This window comes from Eretmochelys imbricata, chromosome 3 (assembly GCF_965152235.1).
Source record: "Eretmochelys imbricata isolate rEreImb1 chromosome 3, rEreImb1.hap1, whole genome shotgun sequence".
Classification (NCBI taxonomy): domain Eukaryota; kingdom Metazoa; phylum Chordata; order Testudines; family Cheloniidae; genus Eretmochelys; species Eretmochelys imbricata.
Genome location: NC_135574.1, coordinates 46,220,326 through 46,238,376, shown reverse-complemented (window position 1 = coordinate 46,238,376; position 18,051 = coordinate 46,220,326). Strand labels below are relative to the sequence as shown.

Here is an 18,051-nt window from a genome sequence, read left to right as displayed (position 1 = left end):
AAGAACACTAATTCATTAGGCTGAATCAGAGTCACAGCAATCAAGCGAATCCTGCCAAACTGAGCCAATTAAGAGCCAATCAAGAAACATCTAAAGGACGCTTTCTTAAAATGATCAGTTACAGTTTATTTGGTGCTGTACAGAACATGAGACGAAGAACTACCATCAACTATTACTCTTTCCTAGGCCAAAACAGGAAGGAGCAGTGACTAATGCCACTATGAACTGCTTTCACTGCAACCATGCAATTGCACCAAGGGGGGGAATACGGATATTAGAGAAGCAGCAGTCACCATCAGATGGAGAACAGTTTGGCCACATGGCACGTATAAATAAATATATTGGATTAGCCCTAATTCAGTGGCTAGGGATACGGCATGGGTGCAAGCCTCAGGCGTAGTCAAGGAGAGCCATTATTTGCACCTGCTGAATTAACCCTAATTTTAAGCAGTCAAACTATGCCAGTACAGCTACACTGGTTTGCTGGTCACTGACTGCTACATCCCACGTATAGACAAAGGCTAGAGATGAAAGGAACAGATGACAGTGGAAAAATATAGCACCATAGCTTTGCTGGTTTATACTGCTGGCCCTACTTGCCAGGCTTTTTATCATTTGGATTTGCGTTCTTAAGTACTGACTAAATTCACATTTGTTCTGAGTAGCCTGTAATCTTCAACCCCTGGGAAGAAAGGGTGCACTTGTCCCTGTAACTCTGATCTTTGGCCACCACCCTGTGGAAGAAATAGACCCTGCATGACTCAGACACACACTATATTTACTTTAAGAACTGAGCAAGTTAAATAAGATTGTAGTGCTGGCCTGGAAAGCACTTAGCATAAGGGGGAGTGTTACCTGGTCAGTGGGTTCCCACTGAAGTCTGCTACTTGTAATGCTTTGCAAAAGGAGATGCTTTCTGGAATTTCAGGAATTTCTGCAGAAACAAACAAATGCATGGTTAACAATTGTGATGTAGAAGACCACCTTTTATTTGGAAATGGTCACAGCATTACATACTGTATCTAGTCATTTCAAATCAAGGAAGTTATCTTGCTGTGTGCTGTGACTTTTTTTAAATGTAAGACTGTTTTTTAAAAAGTTACCGATATTTCCAAATACAATTCAAGGTGTTAGTTAACATTTAGAGAGCCCAAAATTAATTGGGACCCAGACATTTTAGAGACTATTTATCTCTCATGCCCTGCTCAAAGGGCGTGGAATGCTCACTTGTCCAAATGAGGGTTGTCTGTAAATCAGCAGAAGAATCTCTGGAATTCAGTCTCTCTGTTTAGCAAAAGCCAAAGTCAGCCACTTTAGGGACACAGTCCTAGATTAATCATCTAATCCAGGGATTTGGAAATTTGGGTCAATATAAGGACAAGCATTTTTTTTAGAGGGTGTGTTGGCAGGGTGTGAGGGTGGAACAGAAAAAAAAAAGAGTAAATATCTCTGCCCAAATGTACACTCATGGGCACAGTACCATCCCCTCTTACTACACTAAAATCTCACACCTTATAGCAGTGGTTTTCAAACCGTGGGTCATGACCCACAATTGGGTCACAGAATGGAAGGGACTGGGTCGCAGCAGCTCTGGTCAGCACCGCCGACAGGGCCGTTAAAAGTCCCGTCTGTGGTGCTACATGGCAAAGGCAGGCTAGTCCCTACCTGTTTTGACAATGCGCTGTACCCCGGAAGCGGCCAGCAGCAGGCCCGGCTCCTAGGCAGGGGGAACCATGGTGCTCCGCACACTGTCTCTGCCCCGAGCACTGGCTCCACACTCCCATTGGCCGGGAACCAGCCAATGGGAGTGGGAGGGGTACCTGCAGGCGAGAATCCTGCCTTTCCTGTATCCCAAGCCCCTCATCCCCGGCCCAGAGCCTGCACCTCCAACCCAGACCCCCCTCCCCCATCCCAACCCACTGCCCCAGCCCTGAGCCTCCCCAAACCCAGAGCCCCATCCTGCACCCCAAACCCCTCATCCCTGGCCCCACCCCAGAGCTTGCACCCCCAGCTGCACCCCAACTCCCTGCCCCAGCCCAGAGCTCCCTCCCACACTCTGAACCCCTCAGAGCCCTCACCCCAACTCTCTGCCCCAGCCCTGATCCCCTCCCACATGCCAAACCCCTCATCCCCAGCTCTGTTGGGTCATGAACATCAATTTTCTTCAACTAGGTGGCCAGAAAAAAAGTTTGAAAACCACGGCCTTATAGTACTACTCTCTTGAATCTAGGTCACAAATAAATGCAAAACACTGTTAGTCAGGCTTGGTCTACATTAGGAATTTATGTCAGCATAACTACATCACTCAGGGGTGTGGAAAATCCACATCCCTGAGCGACATAGTTATACTGACCTAACCCCAGTGTAGACAGTTACTGCCACCTGGGGAGGTGGAATATCTACACTGACGGGAGAAGCTCTCCTTTCAGCATAGGTAGCACCTTCACTAAGCAGACGTGAAAATGGTTGTAAGAGTAGACAAGCCGTCCGAGGTCTGGTTTAATATAAATGAAGTTAATCAGCTATTTGTAGGTAAACAGGAAGTTTCAAATACTGTACAGTACATAAGTAGAGCTTTAAAAAGATGTCTGCCAGGTTTCATGCGTCAATGCTATTTTCATGAGCAGCCTACGTTAAGGGTCCTTAAGTTCTTACATTAAATTACAACAAGAATAATGCCCACACTGGTAGAATGTATTTGCTTTCAAAGTTTCAGATTTGTGATTCCAGTCATTTACTTTGAAAGGAATAAAATTTATATGAATACTTGGATAGAGATATGCACAGAGGAAAACAGCATGTTCAAATATTAACAGCAATTAAACCTTTGTACATACGTCCCTTCGTTTCAAGCATTCTCTTTTGAATAAGAGCCCCGCTTTCATCTGGGAATTGTTTACGAGACGAGACAGTAGAGAGCACTTTCAGAATGTTTATCTCTAGAAAACCCCTAATTCTTTGTTACTGCTATTAAACTGATCTTAAAATGTAGATGCCACTGCTTCATCCTTGGAACACTTAGTTCAGCCACTTTAACAAGAGGCAAAATACACTCATACCAGGCTCAGTGAAAACGTGAAGGCTAGAGGAGTTTGCCAGGGACAATAATGTAATTAGCTTGATCTAGTGTTTTAAATCTACCAGGTTGAGATTTATTTTGTGTTTTAGTCTCCTATTGGTCAAAACAATGACAACAACAACAACAAAAAGGTAGTTATCTACTTCCTCAATTCTTCCAGAACCTGCGTAAGAATATTACGCATTTAAAACAAGCGTAAAGCGCATAGAAACATCACACTAGATCTAAATTCTCTCCAGTCAGAAGAAACCAAGGTAAATCTAAAAAAAAGTAACAGCAATTGCCCAGTCATAAATTTTCTTTTCAGTTCCCTTCCATCCCCGCCTCACATTTTTCCCAGACCACATCCCCTGTTTAAGTTTGTTAAATATATTCCTCCAATTCTAACCACACAGGAAACGTAGTCAGGCAGTGATCCGATATACTTACTCACACAAATAGTTCCCTGGACTTTATTGGCCAGCAGGACTATATGGCCTGTGTGTAGTGGGAGGTATATTTAGTTTAAAAAATGAATTTGGAAAGTGTGTTCCAATCTGATCCAATAACTTTGGAGTTTCAACTCTAGAAACCTGATTTAGGTATAGCAGGACTTCCTCCCTCCTTCCTTCCCCCCGTCCCCCCCTCGGAAAAATAAGCTTTCCCACAACTATATTGTGAAGCCTGTGGGAAAACGTTTCTTTTGAATAACCTCCAACTGCAGAACTGAAGAGCAAGCAAGCAAGACCATCTTCAGAAGCAGTGCTTAACTAAGTTTAGATGCTCAATGAGGGGATTATATAGGAGTGTTTCCCTGGAAACCTCCTCTGCTTCCTCACACAACTGTACAAAAAGCACATCAACTAGGGTTACCTACGAGACAAGGTCATCCTGCTGATATAAATAATATACATAAAAAAGTGTTCGTCTGCATTTCTTTCATTTTTAAAACTGCTGTCAGGGAGAGAGAGGCAAATGACCACTAAAAAATTACTGGTTTCAGAGTAACAGCCGTGTTAGTCTGTATTCGCAAAAAGAAAAGGAGTACTTGTGGCACCTTAGAGACTAACCAATTTATTTGAGCATGAGCTTTCGTGAGCTACAGCTCACTTCATCAGATGCATACCGTGGAAACTGCAGCAGACTTTATATATACACAGAGAATATGAAACAATACCTCCTCCCACCCCACTGTCCTGCTGGTAATAGCTTATCTAAAGTAATCTTCAGATTAGGCCATTTCCAGCACAAATCCAGGTTTTCTCACCCTCCACCCCGCAACACAAATTCACTCTCCTGCTGGTGATAGCCCATCCAAAGTGACAACTCTTTACACAATGTGCATGATAATGAAGTTAGGCCATTTCCTGCACAAATCCAGGTTCTCTCACTCCCTCACCCCCCTCCAAAAACCCACCCCCATACACACACAAACTCACTCTCCTGCTGGTAATAGCTCATCCAAAACTGACCACTCTCCAAGTTTAAATCCAAGTTAAACCAGAACATCGGGGGGGGGGGGGGGGTAGGAAAAAACAAGAGGAAATAGGCTACCTTGCATAATGACTTAGCCACTCCCAGTCTCTATTTAAGCCTAAATTAATAGTATCCAATTTGCAAATGAATTCCAATTCAGCAGTTTCTCGCTGGAGTCTGGATTTGAAGTTTTTTTGTTTTAAGATAGCGACCTTCATGTCTGTGATTGCGTGACCAGAGAGATTGAAGTGTTCTCCGACTGGTTTATGAATGTTATAATTCTTGACATCTGATTTGTGTCCATTTATTCTTTTACGTAGAGACTGTCCAGTTTGACCAATGTACATGGCAGAGGGGCATTGCTGGCACATGATGGCATAAATCACATTGGTGGATGTGCAGGTGAATGAGCCTCTGATAGTGTGGCTGATGTTATTAGGCCCTGTGATGGTGTCCCCTGAATAGATATGTGGGCACAATTGGCAACGGGCTTTGTTGCAAGGATAAGTTCCTGGGTTAGAGGTTCTGTTGTGTGGTATGTGGTTGTTGGTGAGTATTTGCTTCAGGTTGCGGGGCTGTCTGTAGGCAAGGACTGGCCTGTCTCCCAAGATTTCTGAGAGTGTTGGGTCATCCTTTAGGATAGGTTGTAGATCCTTAATAATGCGTTGGAGGGGTTTTAGTTGGGGGCTGAAGGTGACGGCTAGTGGCGTTCTGTTATTTTCTTTGTTAGGCCTGTCCTGTAGTAGGTAACTTCTGGGAACTCTTCTGGCTCTATCAATCTGTTTCTTCACTTCCGCAGGTGGGTATTGTAGTTGTAAGAAAGCTTGACAGAGATCTTGTAGGTGTTTGTCTCTGTCTGAGGGGTTGGAGCAAATGCGGTTGTATCGCAGAGCTTGGCTGTAGACGATGGATCGTGTGGTGTGGTCAGGGTGAAAGCTGGAGGCATGCAGGTAGGAATAGCGGTCAGTAGGTTTCCGGTATAGGGTGGTGTTTATGTGACCATTGTTTATTAGCACTGTAGTGTCCAGAAAGTGGATCTCTTGTGTGGACTGGACCAGGCTGAGGTTGGTGGTGGGATGGAAATTGTTGAAATCATGGTGGAATTCCTCAAGGGCTTCTTTTCCATGGGTCCAGATGATGAAGATGTCATCAATATAGCGCAAGTAGAGTAGGGGCTTTAGGGGACGAGAGCTGAGGAAGCGTTGTTCTAAATCAGCCATAAAAATGTTGGCATACTGTGGGGCCATGCGGGTACCCATAGCAGTGCCGCTGATCTGAAGGTATACATTGTCCCCAAATGTGAAATAGTTATGGGTAAGGACAAAGTCACAAAGTTCAGCCACCAGGTTAGCCGTGACATTATCGGGGATAGTGTTCCTGATGGCTTGTAGTCCATCTTTGTGTGGAATGTTGGTGTAGAGGGCTTCTACATCCATAGTGGCCAGGATGGTGTTATCAGGAAGATCACCGATGGATTGAAGTTTCCTCAGGAAGTCAGTGGTGTCTCGAAGGTAGCTGGGAGTGCTGGTAGCATAGGGCCTGAGGAGGGAGTCTACATAGCCAGACAATCCTGCTGTCAGGGTGCCAATGCCTGAAATGATGGGGCGCCCAGGATTTCCAGGTTTATGGATCTTGGGTAGTAGATAGAATATCCCAGGTCGGGGTTCCAGGGGTGTGTCTGTGCGGATTTGATCTTGTGCTTTTTCAGGAAGTTTCTTGAGCAAATGCTGTAGTTGCTTTTGGTAACTCTCAGTGGGATCAGAGGGTAATGGCTTGTAGAAAGTGGTGTTGGAGAGCTGCCGAGCAGCCTCTTGTTCATATTCCGACCTATTCATGACGACAACAGCACCTCCTTTGTCAGCCTTTTTGATTATGATGTCAGAGTTGTTTCTGAGGCTGTGGATGGCATTGCGTTCCGCATGGCTGAGGTTATGGGGCAAGTGATGCTGCTTTTCCACAATTTCAGCCCGTGCACGTCGGCGGAAGCACTCTATGTAGAAGTCCAGTCTGCTGTTTCGACCTTCAGGAGGAGTCCACCTAGAATCCTTCTTTCTGTAGTGTTGGTAGGGAGACCTCTGTGGATTAGTATGTTGTTCAGAGGTATTTTGGAAATATTCCTTGAGTCGAAGACGTCGAAAATAGGATTCTAGGTCACCACAGAACTGTATCATGTTCGTGGGGGTGGAGGGGCAGAAGGAGAGGCCCCGGGATAGAACAGCTGCTTCTGCTGGGCTGAGAGTATAGTTGGATAGGTTAACAATATTGCTAGGTGGGTTGAGGGAACCATTGCTGTGGCCCCTTGTAGCATGTAGTAGTTTAGAAAGTTTAGTGTCCTTTTTCTTTTGTAGAGAAGCAAAGTGTGCGTTGTAAATGGCTTGTCTAGTTTTAGTAAAATCCAGCCACGAGGAAGTTTGTGTGGAAGGTTGGGTTTTTATGAGAGTATCCATTTTTGAGAGCTCATTCTTAATCTTTCCCTGTTTACTGTAGAGGATGTTGATCAGGTGATTCCGCAGTTTCTTTGAGAGCGTGTGGCACAAGCTGTCAGCATAGTCTGTGTGGTATGTAGATTTTCAGACAAAGAGATCACATGAATCTGAGCACTAATCCCAGGATTCTTTGAGCATCCAGGAAATATCCCACAATCTGCTGTGAAAGTTACCTAGAAAGTGTAGCACCTAGAAGTAGCACTTAGTACCCTGAGATGCCTACTCACAGTGCAACATGCTTTGATCAACACAGCAGAGCACAGTGTGGATACAGCTTCAAAGGCAAAGTAGCTTAAATCAGCGTGTGCAGCAGTGTGGACACCGCTCAGGTAGCTGTATCTATTTACCTTGATATAAGCTATACTGGTATTTCTGTTAATGCCCGAGCCCTGGTGGAGTACGATTTGACATTCGGAGAGAGGCTCACAAGCTAATTGACAACGGATGGCAAGACACTGTGTGATCCACTTAAGAGACTCCCTGTGGTTCACAGATTCCAAGGCCAGATGGCACCATTGTGATCAACTACTCTGACCTCCTGTACAACGCAGGCCATAGAACTTCACCAAAATAAGTCCTAGAGCATATCTTTTACAAAAGCATAGCTTGGCCCTTTGACAGGCCAGATATAGCCACAGAAGTGGGGTGATAATCTAAAATGCTCAGTCCTGTCAAGATAATAAAGCAAGGCTCTTGAAACTTCCAAAGTAAGCAGCTTCTCCCCTGGCATCGCATGTGGTTTTGGAAAGACAAGTAGTAAGTTAATAGACTGATATAGGTGAAATTTCAAAACCACTTTAGGGTGGAACTGAAGGTGTTACCTTCGTACCTCCTTGCCCCTGAAGAGATCCAGTCATAAGGGCTTGGAGCTTGCTGACCCTCCGTGCTGGAGGCAACAGCAACTAGAAAAATGGTCTTGAGGGTACAATGATGAATCAAACAATTGAAGGGCAGCTTGAAATAGGCTCTGTCAAGGTTCCTCCCCCACTCTGAACTCTAGGGTACAGATGTGGGGACCTGCATGAAAAACCTCCTAAGCTTATCTTTACCAGCTTAGGTCAAAACTTCCCCAAGGTACAAAATATTCCACCCGTTGTCCTTGGACTGGCCGCTACCACCACCAAACTAATACTGGTTACTGGGGAAGAGCTGTTTGGACGCGTCCTTCCCCCCAAAATACTTCCCAAAACCTTGCATCCCACTTCCTGGACAAGGTTTGGTAAAAAGCCTCACCAATTTGCCTAGGTGACTACAGACCCAGACCCTTGGATCTTAAGAACAATGAATAATCCTCCCAACACTTGCACCCCCCCTTTCCAGGGAAATGTTGGATAAAAAGCCTCACCAATTTGCATAGGTGACCACAGACCCAAACCCTTGGATCTGAGAACAATGAAAAAGCATTCAGTTCCTTACAAGAAGGCTTTTAATAAAAATAGAAGTAAATAGAAATGAAGAAATCCCCCCTGTAAAATCAGGATGGTAGATATCTTACAGAGTAATTAGATTCAAAAACATAGAGAACCCCTCTAGGCAAAACCTTAAGTTACAAAAAAGATACACAGACAGAAATAGTTATTCTATTAAGCACAATTCTTTTCTCAGCCATTTAAAGAAATCATAATCTAACATATACCTAGTTAGATTACTTACTAAAAGTTCTAAGACTCCATTCCTGGTCTATCCCCGGTAAAGACCAGCATATAGACAGACTATAGACAGACACACAGACCCTTTGTTTCTCTCCCTCCTCCCAGCTTTTGAAAGTATCTTGTCTCCTCATTGGTCATTTTGGTCAGGTGCCAGCAAGGTTACCTTTAGCTTCTTAACCCTTTACAGGTGAGAGGAGCTTTCCCCTGGCCAGGAGGGATTTCAAAGGGGTTACCCTTCCCTTTATATTTATGACAGGCTCTATGAGCTTGAAGACAACGCCGAGATGCCACACCGGACTAGTATCTCTAGCAGGTGGATACGTAGGTAGGACGCCCTTGAGAATTCTGATACCGGATGAGAAAAGAGAATGACTGTATCAGAGAGCAACACCAATACTGCCGCAAGGTGGACTTCAACAAATCAATTGCCAGTCCAGCATATTTCAAGTGCAGTACTGGTGAAATATTAGGTCCATGATGGATTCTGCAGCAACCACTCAAGGTTGTTTACCACATGTCCGTTTAAGAAGTCTTCCAGGTCACTGCTGGCTCCTAGAAGGTACAGAGCAAATGGGATTACTCTGTAATAATGGCACCATATCCACATCCTGATTGTTTCCTGATAGGGAGGGGATGACCGAGAGCCTTCTTCCTTGTTTACATAGTGCATCAGGGAAGTGCTGTGTCACAATTACCGGGCAAACGGCACCTTCTGATCGTTTTAGTCCCCCACTTAAGTGCACCCCTCTCACTTAAGAGACAGGCCCGAATTTCTGCACCTTACCCTGGGCAGTACCATGGTCCAATAACTCAGACTGGAGGGATGTATACAGTGCAATTGAAGGTGTGATTGCAACTCATGTAGACCTAGCCACACTAGCTTTAAGCTAGCTAACATGGCTAAAAATAGTAGTCCAGATGTGGCAGCACAGACCCCAGTGTAAGCTAGGCACACAAGTACACACCCAGGGTTTTGGGGGGAGTGTGTAAAGCCCACGCCGCTGCATCTTCACTGCTGTTTTTAGCTGCGCTAGCTAGATTTAAAAAAAAAAAAAAAAAAAAAAGTCACACCTTTGTTTGCAGCAGTGACACACTGGATCTCTGGCCTGCAGTACCCATTTTCCAAAAGTGGGAATGCTACAGGCCCAACTGCATTTGGTACCTGTGAGCCCTTTCCCTGTGGGGACCTGTGAACAGCAAACTGATTAAACATTCCAGTGACTCAAAAAACAGCACCTCTACAAAACAAAAACAAAGCATTATATTCATTCCCCCAAAGGTGCAGAGCACACAGGGCAAAGCGTATAAACAGTGGGTGGCCTGTGCGTTTGGATCTTACTGTTACCTTAATCTTTCCTTGACAGCTTTTCTAAGTTCCCCTGTGGCTAGCATTCTCCCCGGGCATGGCTGAGAGAAACAGACCATTCTGCTTGCAGCATGCACTGTCTGTGTGTTCCCTCAGTTGCATGTCAACTTAACGAACACTCCCTGGGCAACCTTCCTTAGCTCACCCAAACTCACTCCTTTTTTTTCCCCCCTAGGCCCAGGATCTTAATCAATTTAGGTTGTATCAACGCCACAGCTTATGTCAGCATAATTTATGTCGCTCAGAGGTGAGTAACAAAAGTTATTCCGACATAAGCACCGGTAGGAACAGCGCTATGTCGGCAGAAGAACTTCTCCCAATGATACAGCTTCTGCTGCTTGCAGGGGCTGGAGTGGTTAAGCTGACAGAAGAGCTTTCTCCCATCGGCTTAGAGTGGCTACATAGAGTTTTTAATTGGTGCCGCTGTAATGTCCCTAGGGTAGCCATGCCCTTAGTGTTCCCTTTGATATCTCTCTCTCTCTCAGCCTTGGCAAACCAGTTATATCAGCATGTTGGGGCCAAGGAGTCGCTTCTTCACACTTTTAAACCTGGCAATTATGCTTGATTGTTGGGATGCTCCTTATCTAGGCCCATTTTACCTTTCCAGCTTGATTGCAACGCCTTTTGATCTCAGTCTATAGCAAGTAACCCATCATGAAGAAACAGAGAAGCATGCACCAGATTTATTTAAAAATTAAAAAAAAAAAACTACAGATATTTCCCAGTGCATTACATCTTGTTCGTCAAGATCTGCATTGTGGATTTCTGCAAAACAGGCAGGAATGCTACACAAGCCAACCAGATGGCACTGAGCTCCAGGCAGTTTCAAGTTGCAGTTTCAAGTTGTCCTGAGACCAAGTTATTTGCATCTGCAGAAGGTTTAGGTGAGTACCCCATCCTATCCTTGAGGAGTCTGCCTGTTGTCAGGCAGGGAGCACAAAACAAGAGAACCCCCTTTCATATCCTCTGCATCCAGCCACCAAGTGAGTTCTCACAGAATTTGAGACAGGAGCACGACTCTTTTTCACGTAATGTTTGGACAGGGTGTACACAGACCTCAGCTGCAAGGGCTGAAAATGAAATCAGATAAGCCAACACGTGGCCTAGAAGCTCCAGACATGTATGCACAGCCAACAGATTTGACTGAAGGTGGTCTGTCAGACTGGAGAAAATGGAACTTCTCCTCTGGGAGGTAGACAAATCAGTCATGGCTATGCCATCATGGGACTATGATGGCATGATTTCTTATAGTTCACCCAGAGTACTAGTTGGGAGAAGAGAGAGGAACACACTGCCGAGCTGCTGCAGTTTGCTCCTGGGACCTGCCTCTGATCAGCCATTCATGTAGGCATGAGTAAAAGTGGATTCCCTTTCTCCTTAAATGTGCTGCGACCACTGCCAGGCATCTTGTGAAAATGGTGTTGCTGAGAGTTTGAAGGACAGTACCCTTTACTGGCAATGGTTGGGTCACACTGACTGAGACACTTCCTGTGGACTTCACTATGGGGAAGTATGCACCCTGCAGTCGAAAGTCATGAACCAGTCATGAGTGTGAAGAAGTGAAAGTATGGAAGCAAGAGAGTTACCATCCTGATCCTGGGGCAGCATATGTATTTGTTGAATTTCTTCAGCTGTAGTATAGGACGAAGACCTCCTTTCTTCTTCGTAATAAGGAAATACTGGGACTAGAAGCCTCTTCCCCTGAACTCTCATGGAACCTCCTCTATGGGTCCTAGACAAAGGAATGAGACACTTCTGCTTGTAACAGTCTCTTGTAAGAAATGTCCCTTAAGAGGGCAAAGGAAGTGGGGGACTAGAGGGCAAAAAGTGGAACTGGATGGAAGAGCCGTGGGCGATCTCCAGCACCTGTCTGATGTTACCACAGATCATGCCTTCTGGGCTGGCTCTGTTGTGGCTCCCAAAAATCCTGTCAAAATTTGCTGATGCCCCATAGATGCAGGGGAGAAGGAAGGCTGGCACCAAGAAGAAACGTGGGTTCAACAGGGCCATGGTAATCAGGTGGTCTGGTGTGTTAAAATGTCACTGTCTCATCTGGGATTGATGACTGTATGGCTTGCAAGACGGGGCTGAGATGTGTATCTCCAAGTGGCCTTACGATCTTTTTAATGGAGTGCATAGCATTGTCTATCTGCTCACTGAATAGTTCCACATCTTCAAAAGTCAGGTCCTCAATTGTGGCTTATATGTGTCCCTGCTAATGCCCAATCCTTGAAGCCATGACATTCCGCACATAGTCATCGCTGTGACCACAAATACAGCCATTGCCCACCTGTAGGGCCATCTGGCCACCAATTGGTCATCTACGATTATCAAAGCTCCCACCATAGAACAGGGAAAAGCTCAAAGAAATAAAAGAGGGAATTGTTCTACCTAGGTCAAAGAATCATAGTTGGCCAGAAGGGCTTGATATTTTGCCACCCACAGCAGGGTCTAGCAGTCCCTCATTTATTTGGATAGCAATTCTAACCAGGACAGAAGTTGTCAATATGTTGAACAACTTTTGATTTTTTTTTTCTTGTATGACAAATGTGTCTATTTCTAGAGAGTCTCCACAATTCTCATAAGAAATTCCTGAAGTAAACCAGCACCGAGGATACCATTTCATCAGCTGACAAGGATGAAAAGTCCTTCGGTGGTAAAGTAGGGTGGAGGTGTTGCTCTGGTCCCAGGTCTCCTTCTTCCTGATTCCTTCCTCTCCCCCTGCCCTGGAGTCAGTGACCTAACCATGGATGCCACTGGGGAGAGTGATCTCTCTCCTCCTGGAGTGTGGTAGACATTGGCTCTTAGAAGCACATGGAGGTTGGACCCCAATATGTTCAATAGGGCCACAGTGGCATGTCCTATGGATGTGGCTGGCTCATCTGATATTGCCCAGTTCAATGTCAATCCTGATGTGATGGTCGCTGAACCCTGTAGGGTCAGCCAAGTGGTCTTTCAGTGGTGTCACCCACAGATCTCAGAGGAGAAGATTCTCTGCTCAAAGCCGGTGAGAACATGTGCCCTAATGAAGGAGTAAATCTGTAGGAGCAGTGCCAGGGCCTACAGAACTTTCTGTACCAGGACTGTACTGAGGACATGCCTGGTTCTTCTGGGGGCACATCAAGTGGTCTTTGTTCAGCTGCAGGCATCAATGCCAAAGGTTGTGCCACCAATACCAGGGTTGACACTAGATAATTTTTCTCTCTATGCCACAGGCTGTTTTTTGTCACTAGCCCTCAATGTCACACATGAGGCTTAGTGGTTCTCTCCTGAGGCCTTATGCAGTCTGTCCTTGTGGGAAGGCCATGAGCTCCATTTAGAATATCTGCCTCTGTGTTTGGGGAAGCTTCGCTCTAGGTCTGAAGCAAGACACTGATAGCATTGGTACTGCCACCTAGTACAATGTTTTTTCTCTCTCTGCAGTCTTCTCTATGCTGATTTTAGGTGTCATATCTGTTAGAGCGGGCACATAAAGAAGTCAGTTTGCCTGGTAGCTGGGTTCGGATACCTGTTTCCTCAGGGTATGAAAAGACCCTCAAAGATTTGCAGGACACATGCACCCCTTGTGCATCCTCAAAGAGAACTACCAGCATTCCGAGAATTTATCCAGTATATCAGTGCTCCCCCAACTTTTCACATTGCATCCCCGTCTTCCCTTCTACTCCCAGAAGCTGCAGTCAGGAGCTGGGGCCAGGAGCAGGGCTGTGGCTCCCAGAGGTGGGGGATGCATAGACAGGGGTAAGGGGGCTGAGCCTGGGGCTGGAGTCACAGCCGGGCCAGGAGCCAGGGGCCAAAGCCATAGCCAGATTGGGAGCCAGGGCCAGCAGCCAAGAGCGGAGCCACCACTGGGAGCAGGCTGGCACTCCCTCCCCACGCCCCATGGGGGCAATCCAGGGCCCCGCCGCACTCTCTTCCCCCCCTCCCCGAATGTTCCTCCATGCCACCCCCAACCAGGGTGCAGCTCACAGTTTGGGGACCACTGCAGTATATGGAAGAGGCATCTGCTGTGTCCACCTTCAGTTAAATTCACCTGTCACAGAAATGACAGGGTTTGTAGCCCACAAGTTTACAATTCGCCACATTAAGATGCCCTGTACAAAGGGAAATGTAAGATTCTACCCACCCCCGCACAGAAATATAAGTGCTAAGTTTGACTTTTGAATTAGACAGCTTTCATCTCATTCCCCCATTTGAATGTTGCTCATACAGGACTAAACTGGGCACAGTACAGGAGTAGAAAGAAGGCACCAGTTGGCATATGTAGTTAGCTACACAGTGCCTGTTGTATTTCCCAAGTAACTTCCTGTAGCCCTTTGCTATAGCATACTCCTTTTTGCTGGCCAGCATGCAGGATGGTTGACCCATGGGTCTGGATCTGCCCATACTTCACTCCTTCCTGCCTCCTTACCAGACAGTTGTCCAACGGATGGGGAGAGAACAACCATATTTGCCCCTGCACTTCCTTGAGTGTTTGGGCTTTCTTTTGACATGTCTGAACATATTTCAGTTAGCATTAGATTTTAGCTCCTCAAAGCAGGGACCTCATCTTCTCTTTGTAGAACACCAAAGCATACTGTCGACACTATCTAATATCTACCTCAAGACAGATGCTACAGTGATAGGCACAACAGTTTAAAAACTAATCAGCACCTAGAATCCTGTCTCGCTGCAGCCCAAACACAGTTAGTACCTATATTTCCCTCTTCTCCAAAATAGAAGGAGGAACTATTTTCAATCTGGTCTGCCGAGCTTTGGAGGAGGCATATAGAAACAGGACATTGTGGCAAGGCACCCCTTCTGCCTCACCGGACTTAACGCTCCCTCCTCCTACAGGGACAGTGCCTGGGGAAATCAGTCCCACTCTGGAGCGTGTTCGTCTTCCCCCTTCGGGGTTTGTTTCTCAGGGTCTTCCCAGTAGGCCTTGGAGCAGGCCTGAGGAGTGCTCCTCTGCCAACCAAAGGGAAACAAGTCTATAACGCACAGAAACAAAAAGGAATACCTTTCTCTGGCCCCCTCATGGGGAAGGTGTTGTTCTGTTGCTGGCCCTGGGGTGTCAGTCCTTCCCCAGGCACTGGGTTTGGGTGTCTCCCCTATGGGAAGCAGCACAGACTCACATGCTGGAGAAGCCTATCTTCCTGCTACTGCCAGCCTTGCAGCAGCTTGTCTTCTCCAGCCAGGAGAGAGGATTTAAACAGGTTTCAGGCAGCCCTTAATTGGACTCAGGTATTCCTAACTGACCTGAAGTGACCCCTTCCCAGCTTGTAGGAAAAAGGGCCTTCAGCATTCTAGGGTTAACATACCTGTTTTCCCAGACCCTCCTGCAGCCCTCCGGCCTGACTTTGTCACAACATATAACAGAAACAGATTTAAAAATCCACTCAATAAAGCTAAGAAATAATTTCAGGAACTAATCATGCCCCTAAATTACCATGCCACTTTGTGGTTTTATAACCACATTTTAAAGAAATTCTCTTCTCGTTCTGTATAAGAGACCCACACAAAAACAGAACAAACAAGTATACTGAAAATATTTTTCACTGAATCTTTCAGCTATCTTAAATGTCATTTGTAACACCAGTAAGTAAAATTAAGGCCAAAGACTGATTTTTTTAATTTGACACAAAACCCCTGTGTTTTCTTAGTATGCAAAGTTTCCTGTTATAAAGCAGTGCAGACAGCCTGTTTAGATCATTTATAATTCACAGATTAAAAGAACATGCCCTCCTGGCCCACTTTCTCCTATTTCAGACCCATGTAAAACCCAAGGATTATGATTTCACGACAGGAGCAGAAATGTCTTCAATAAGTGAAAACAAATCCTGAGGGTGTTTGCAGAATTGGGGGAAAAGGAGACTTGCCCACAAAGTGTCTCTTCTCTCCTTCCATCTACACTTTCTTCCACACACGCCCCAACAAAAACATGAATTTGATATTCACTTGAGTCACACTATCACAAAAGTAGATTAAAAAAAAAAAAAATCAATCAAGGCTGACGCCAAACTTCATTTTTCTTCATTACATGATGACATCAGGAAAGGATTATCAAGGGAGCTGGAATATCTGCCCACTGAAGGTCAATTTAAAGCAGATGATTTAAACAATATTTCTGAACTCCTTTTACTTAATGCTTAAAGAAAATTACAGGATATAGGTGAGCAGAGAAAAATATGAAATAAAGTCCAGGATGAAACACTGTACCTATCAAGAATCATCCTGAATTGATAATTATAAAAAAAGAAAAAACCATAATGGAAGAAATGACAACGACCAGTATAAAATACTGAGGTCCCTGAGACAGTGTTAAATTTCAGTGGGTTATGCAGCGTCTTCCATTTCTGTTCATTATTAGGTTTCATAGCTGATATTTAAACAGTATATCCGTGCCAAAAGTAAAGCTAGCCAGGTAAGACACTTTTCACTGTTGCTGGATAACAGACTGAAATCCTGCTTAAATATCCCAGATTTTTCTAATGCTGCACATTGATGAATGCTCTGCATTTACACATGCTGCCCCCGATGTTCTGGCATACACAGACTATGTGCAAGCACTGATGAATAGGAAGGCTAAAGCACTCATAAGCTCTATGACGTATGACAATGCAGCCACGCTGACAGCAAGCGAAAGTTGTACCAGCACACAAGCGGATAAAATCAGGCTCAGCAGTCATGTAGGTAAGAGGATATACCTTTTTCTAGGCAGGGTTGCTCTCTGGTAATTTATTACCCTTGTTTAAGAATAAATTATGCTTGTCGCTTACAATTTAGCAAGCTTGCTATATTTAATGTACACATAGCCTTGGGAGAAAAAAAGTCTGACTACAGAATTCCCTGCATTGTCTACCTCAAGCACTACTTCCTTCAAGGTTTTAACCAAAAACCTCTATGTATCTCATGTTCAGTTTAGCACTATTTTACCTTTTTCTCCCTAGTAGGTTTTCACCATATGGTAAAAACAACCTTGTTCTGGAAACCGCTTAAAATTAAGTCACTCAGTTCTACACAGAATAAAATGTGTTTTTATGGACTGCTTGTGCTCCATGCCCCCCAAAGCACTTAAAAGTAACAAATTAGTTGCTTCATTTGCCTACCTAATGGCTGCATTGCCAGTATCTATTAAGCACTCTACTACAATTCACACAGCTTTCAATAGCTGTTTTGCAGATACAAAAGTGGCTGGCTAAGACATGGAAGTGGCACTCTAGTCACTATAGAAGGTCAAATTCTGGCAGCATTTGCAACCTATGAGTACCTCAGTTACTAGCATACATGTGGAGGGTGCCCCTCTGATCTAAATACATTTATTCCGCATTTAAACCGACAAGATCCACCACCAATAGCTGCTCTGTGAACGCCACCAACAACGTTAAATCGGTTCTATGTCCCACAGCAATCTGTCCTCCAAGAAATCATCATGTTCCACGCCAATTCAGGTTTTCTTACAAGCTCTGCAAATACTGGAGGACCGTTTAGCCTGTGCTTGCAATGCTTATGGACAATAATCCAGAGATGTGTCAGCTCCACGCTTCCATTAGAAATGGCAGACAGCGAGAAGGACCGCACACATTTGTGAGATTTTTTAAAAAGGTGCAAAAATTATGGAATAGAGATGACACTATGGGATGGAGACCGTTGCATGCTGGGAAGTTGACCCCTTGCTCCCGGTCACCCCTGCGTGACTCGTTTCTGCCCCGCCATGCATTGCCAAAACAATGTGCTTGACAGTTCCAGGTTGCACGCTGGGATATCTAGCCACAGTGCACGGCCCTGTGCATCAAAACAAGCAGCATGACACAAGCAGCCACGCATGACCAGCACAAGCGATATACTAACTGTGGCTGCTTTATGCCAATGTAACTTGTGTCAGCAAAAGTCTGTATTGCAGACATGCCCTAAATCACTTTTGAAAATGAGACTTAAGCTCCGATTTTTTTAAAAGGTATTCAGGAGTTATTCCATTCAGTGGTGTGATGCCTTAGTGCCTACAATCACGCTGAAGTTCCCCACAGCTGGGCC

The 18,051-nt window shown here is 45.1% G+C and overlaps 1 protein-coding gene across 2 annotated transcripts in view; it reads right to left on the bottom strand.

Moving 5' to 3' along the window:
• Positions 1–18,051, bottom strand: part of LRRC1 (leucine rich repeat containing 1) — a 119,122-nt gene that overhangs the window by 56,832 nt on the left and 44,239 nt on the right. For both annotated transcript variants that reach the window (XM_077811583.1, XM_077811584.1), the window contains exon 3: positions 856–934. In XM_077811583.1, the coding sequence (XP_077667709.1) occupies positions 856–934 (79 nt within the window). The remainder of the gene's footprint in view (positions 1–855; positions 935–18,051) is intronic.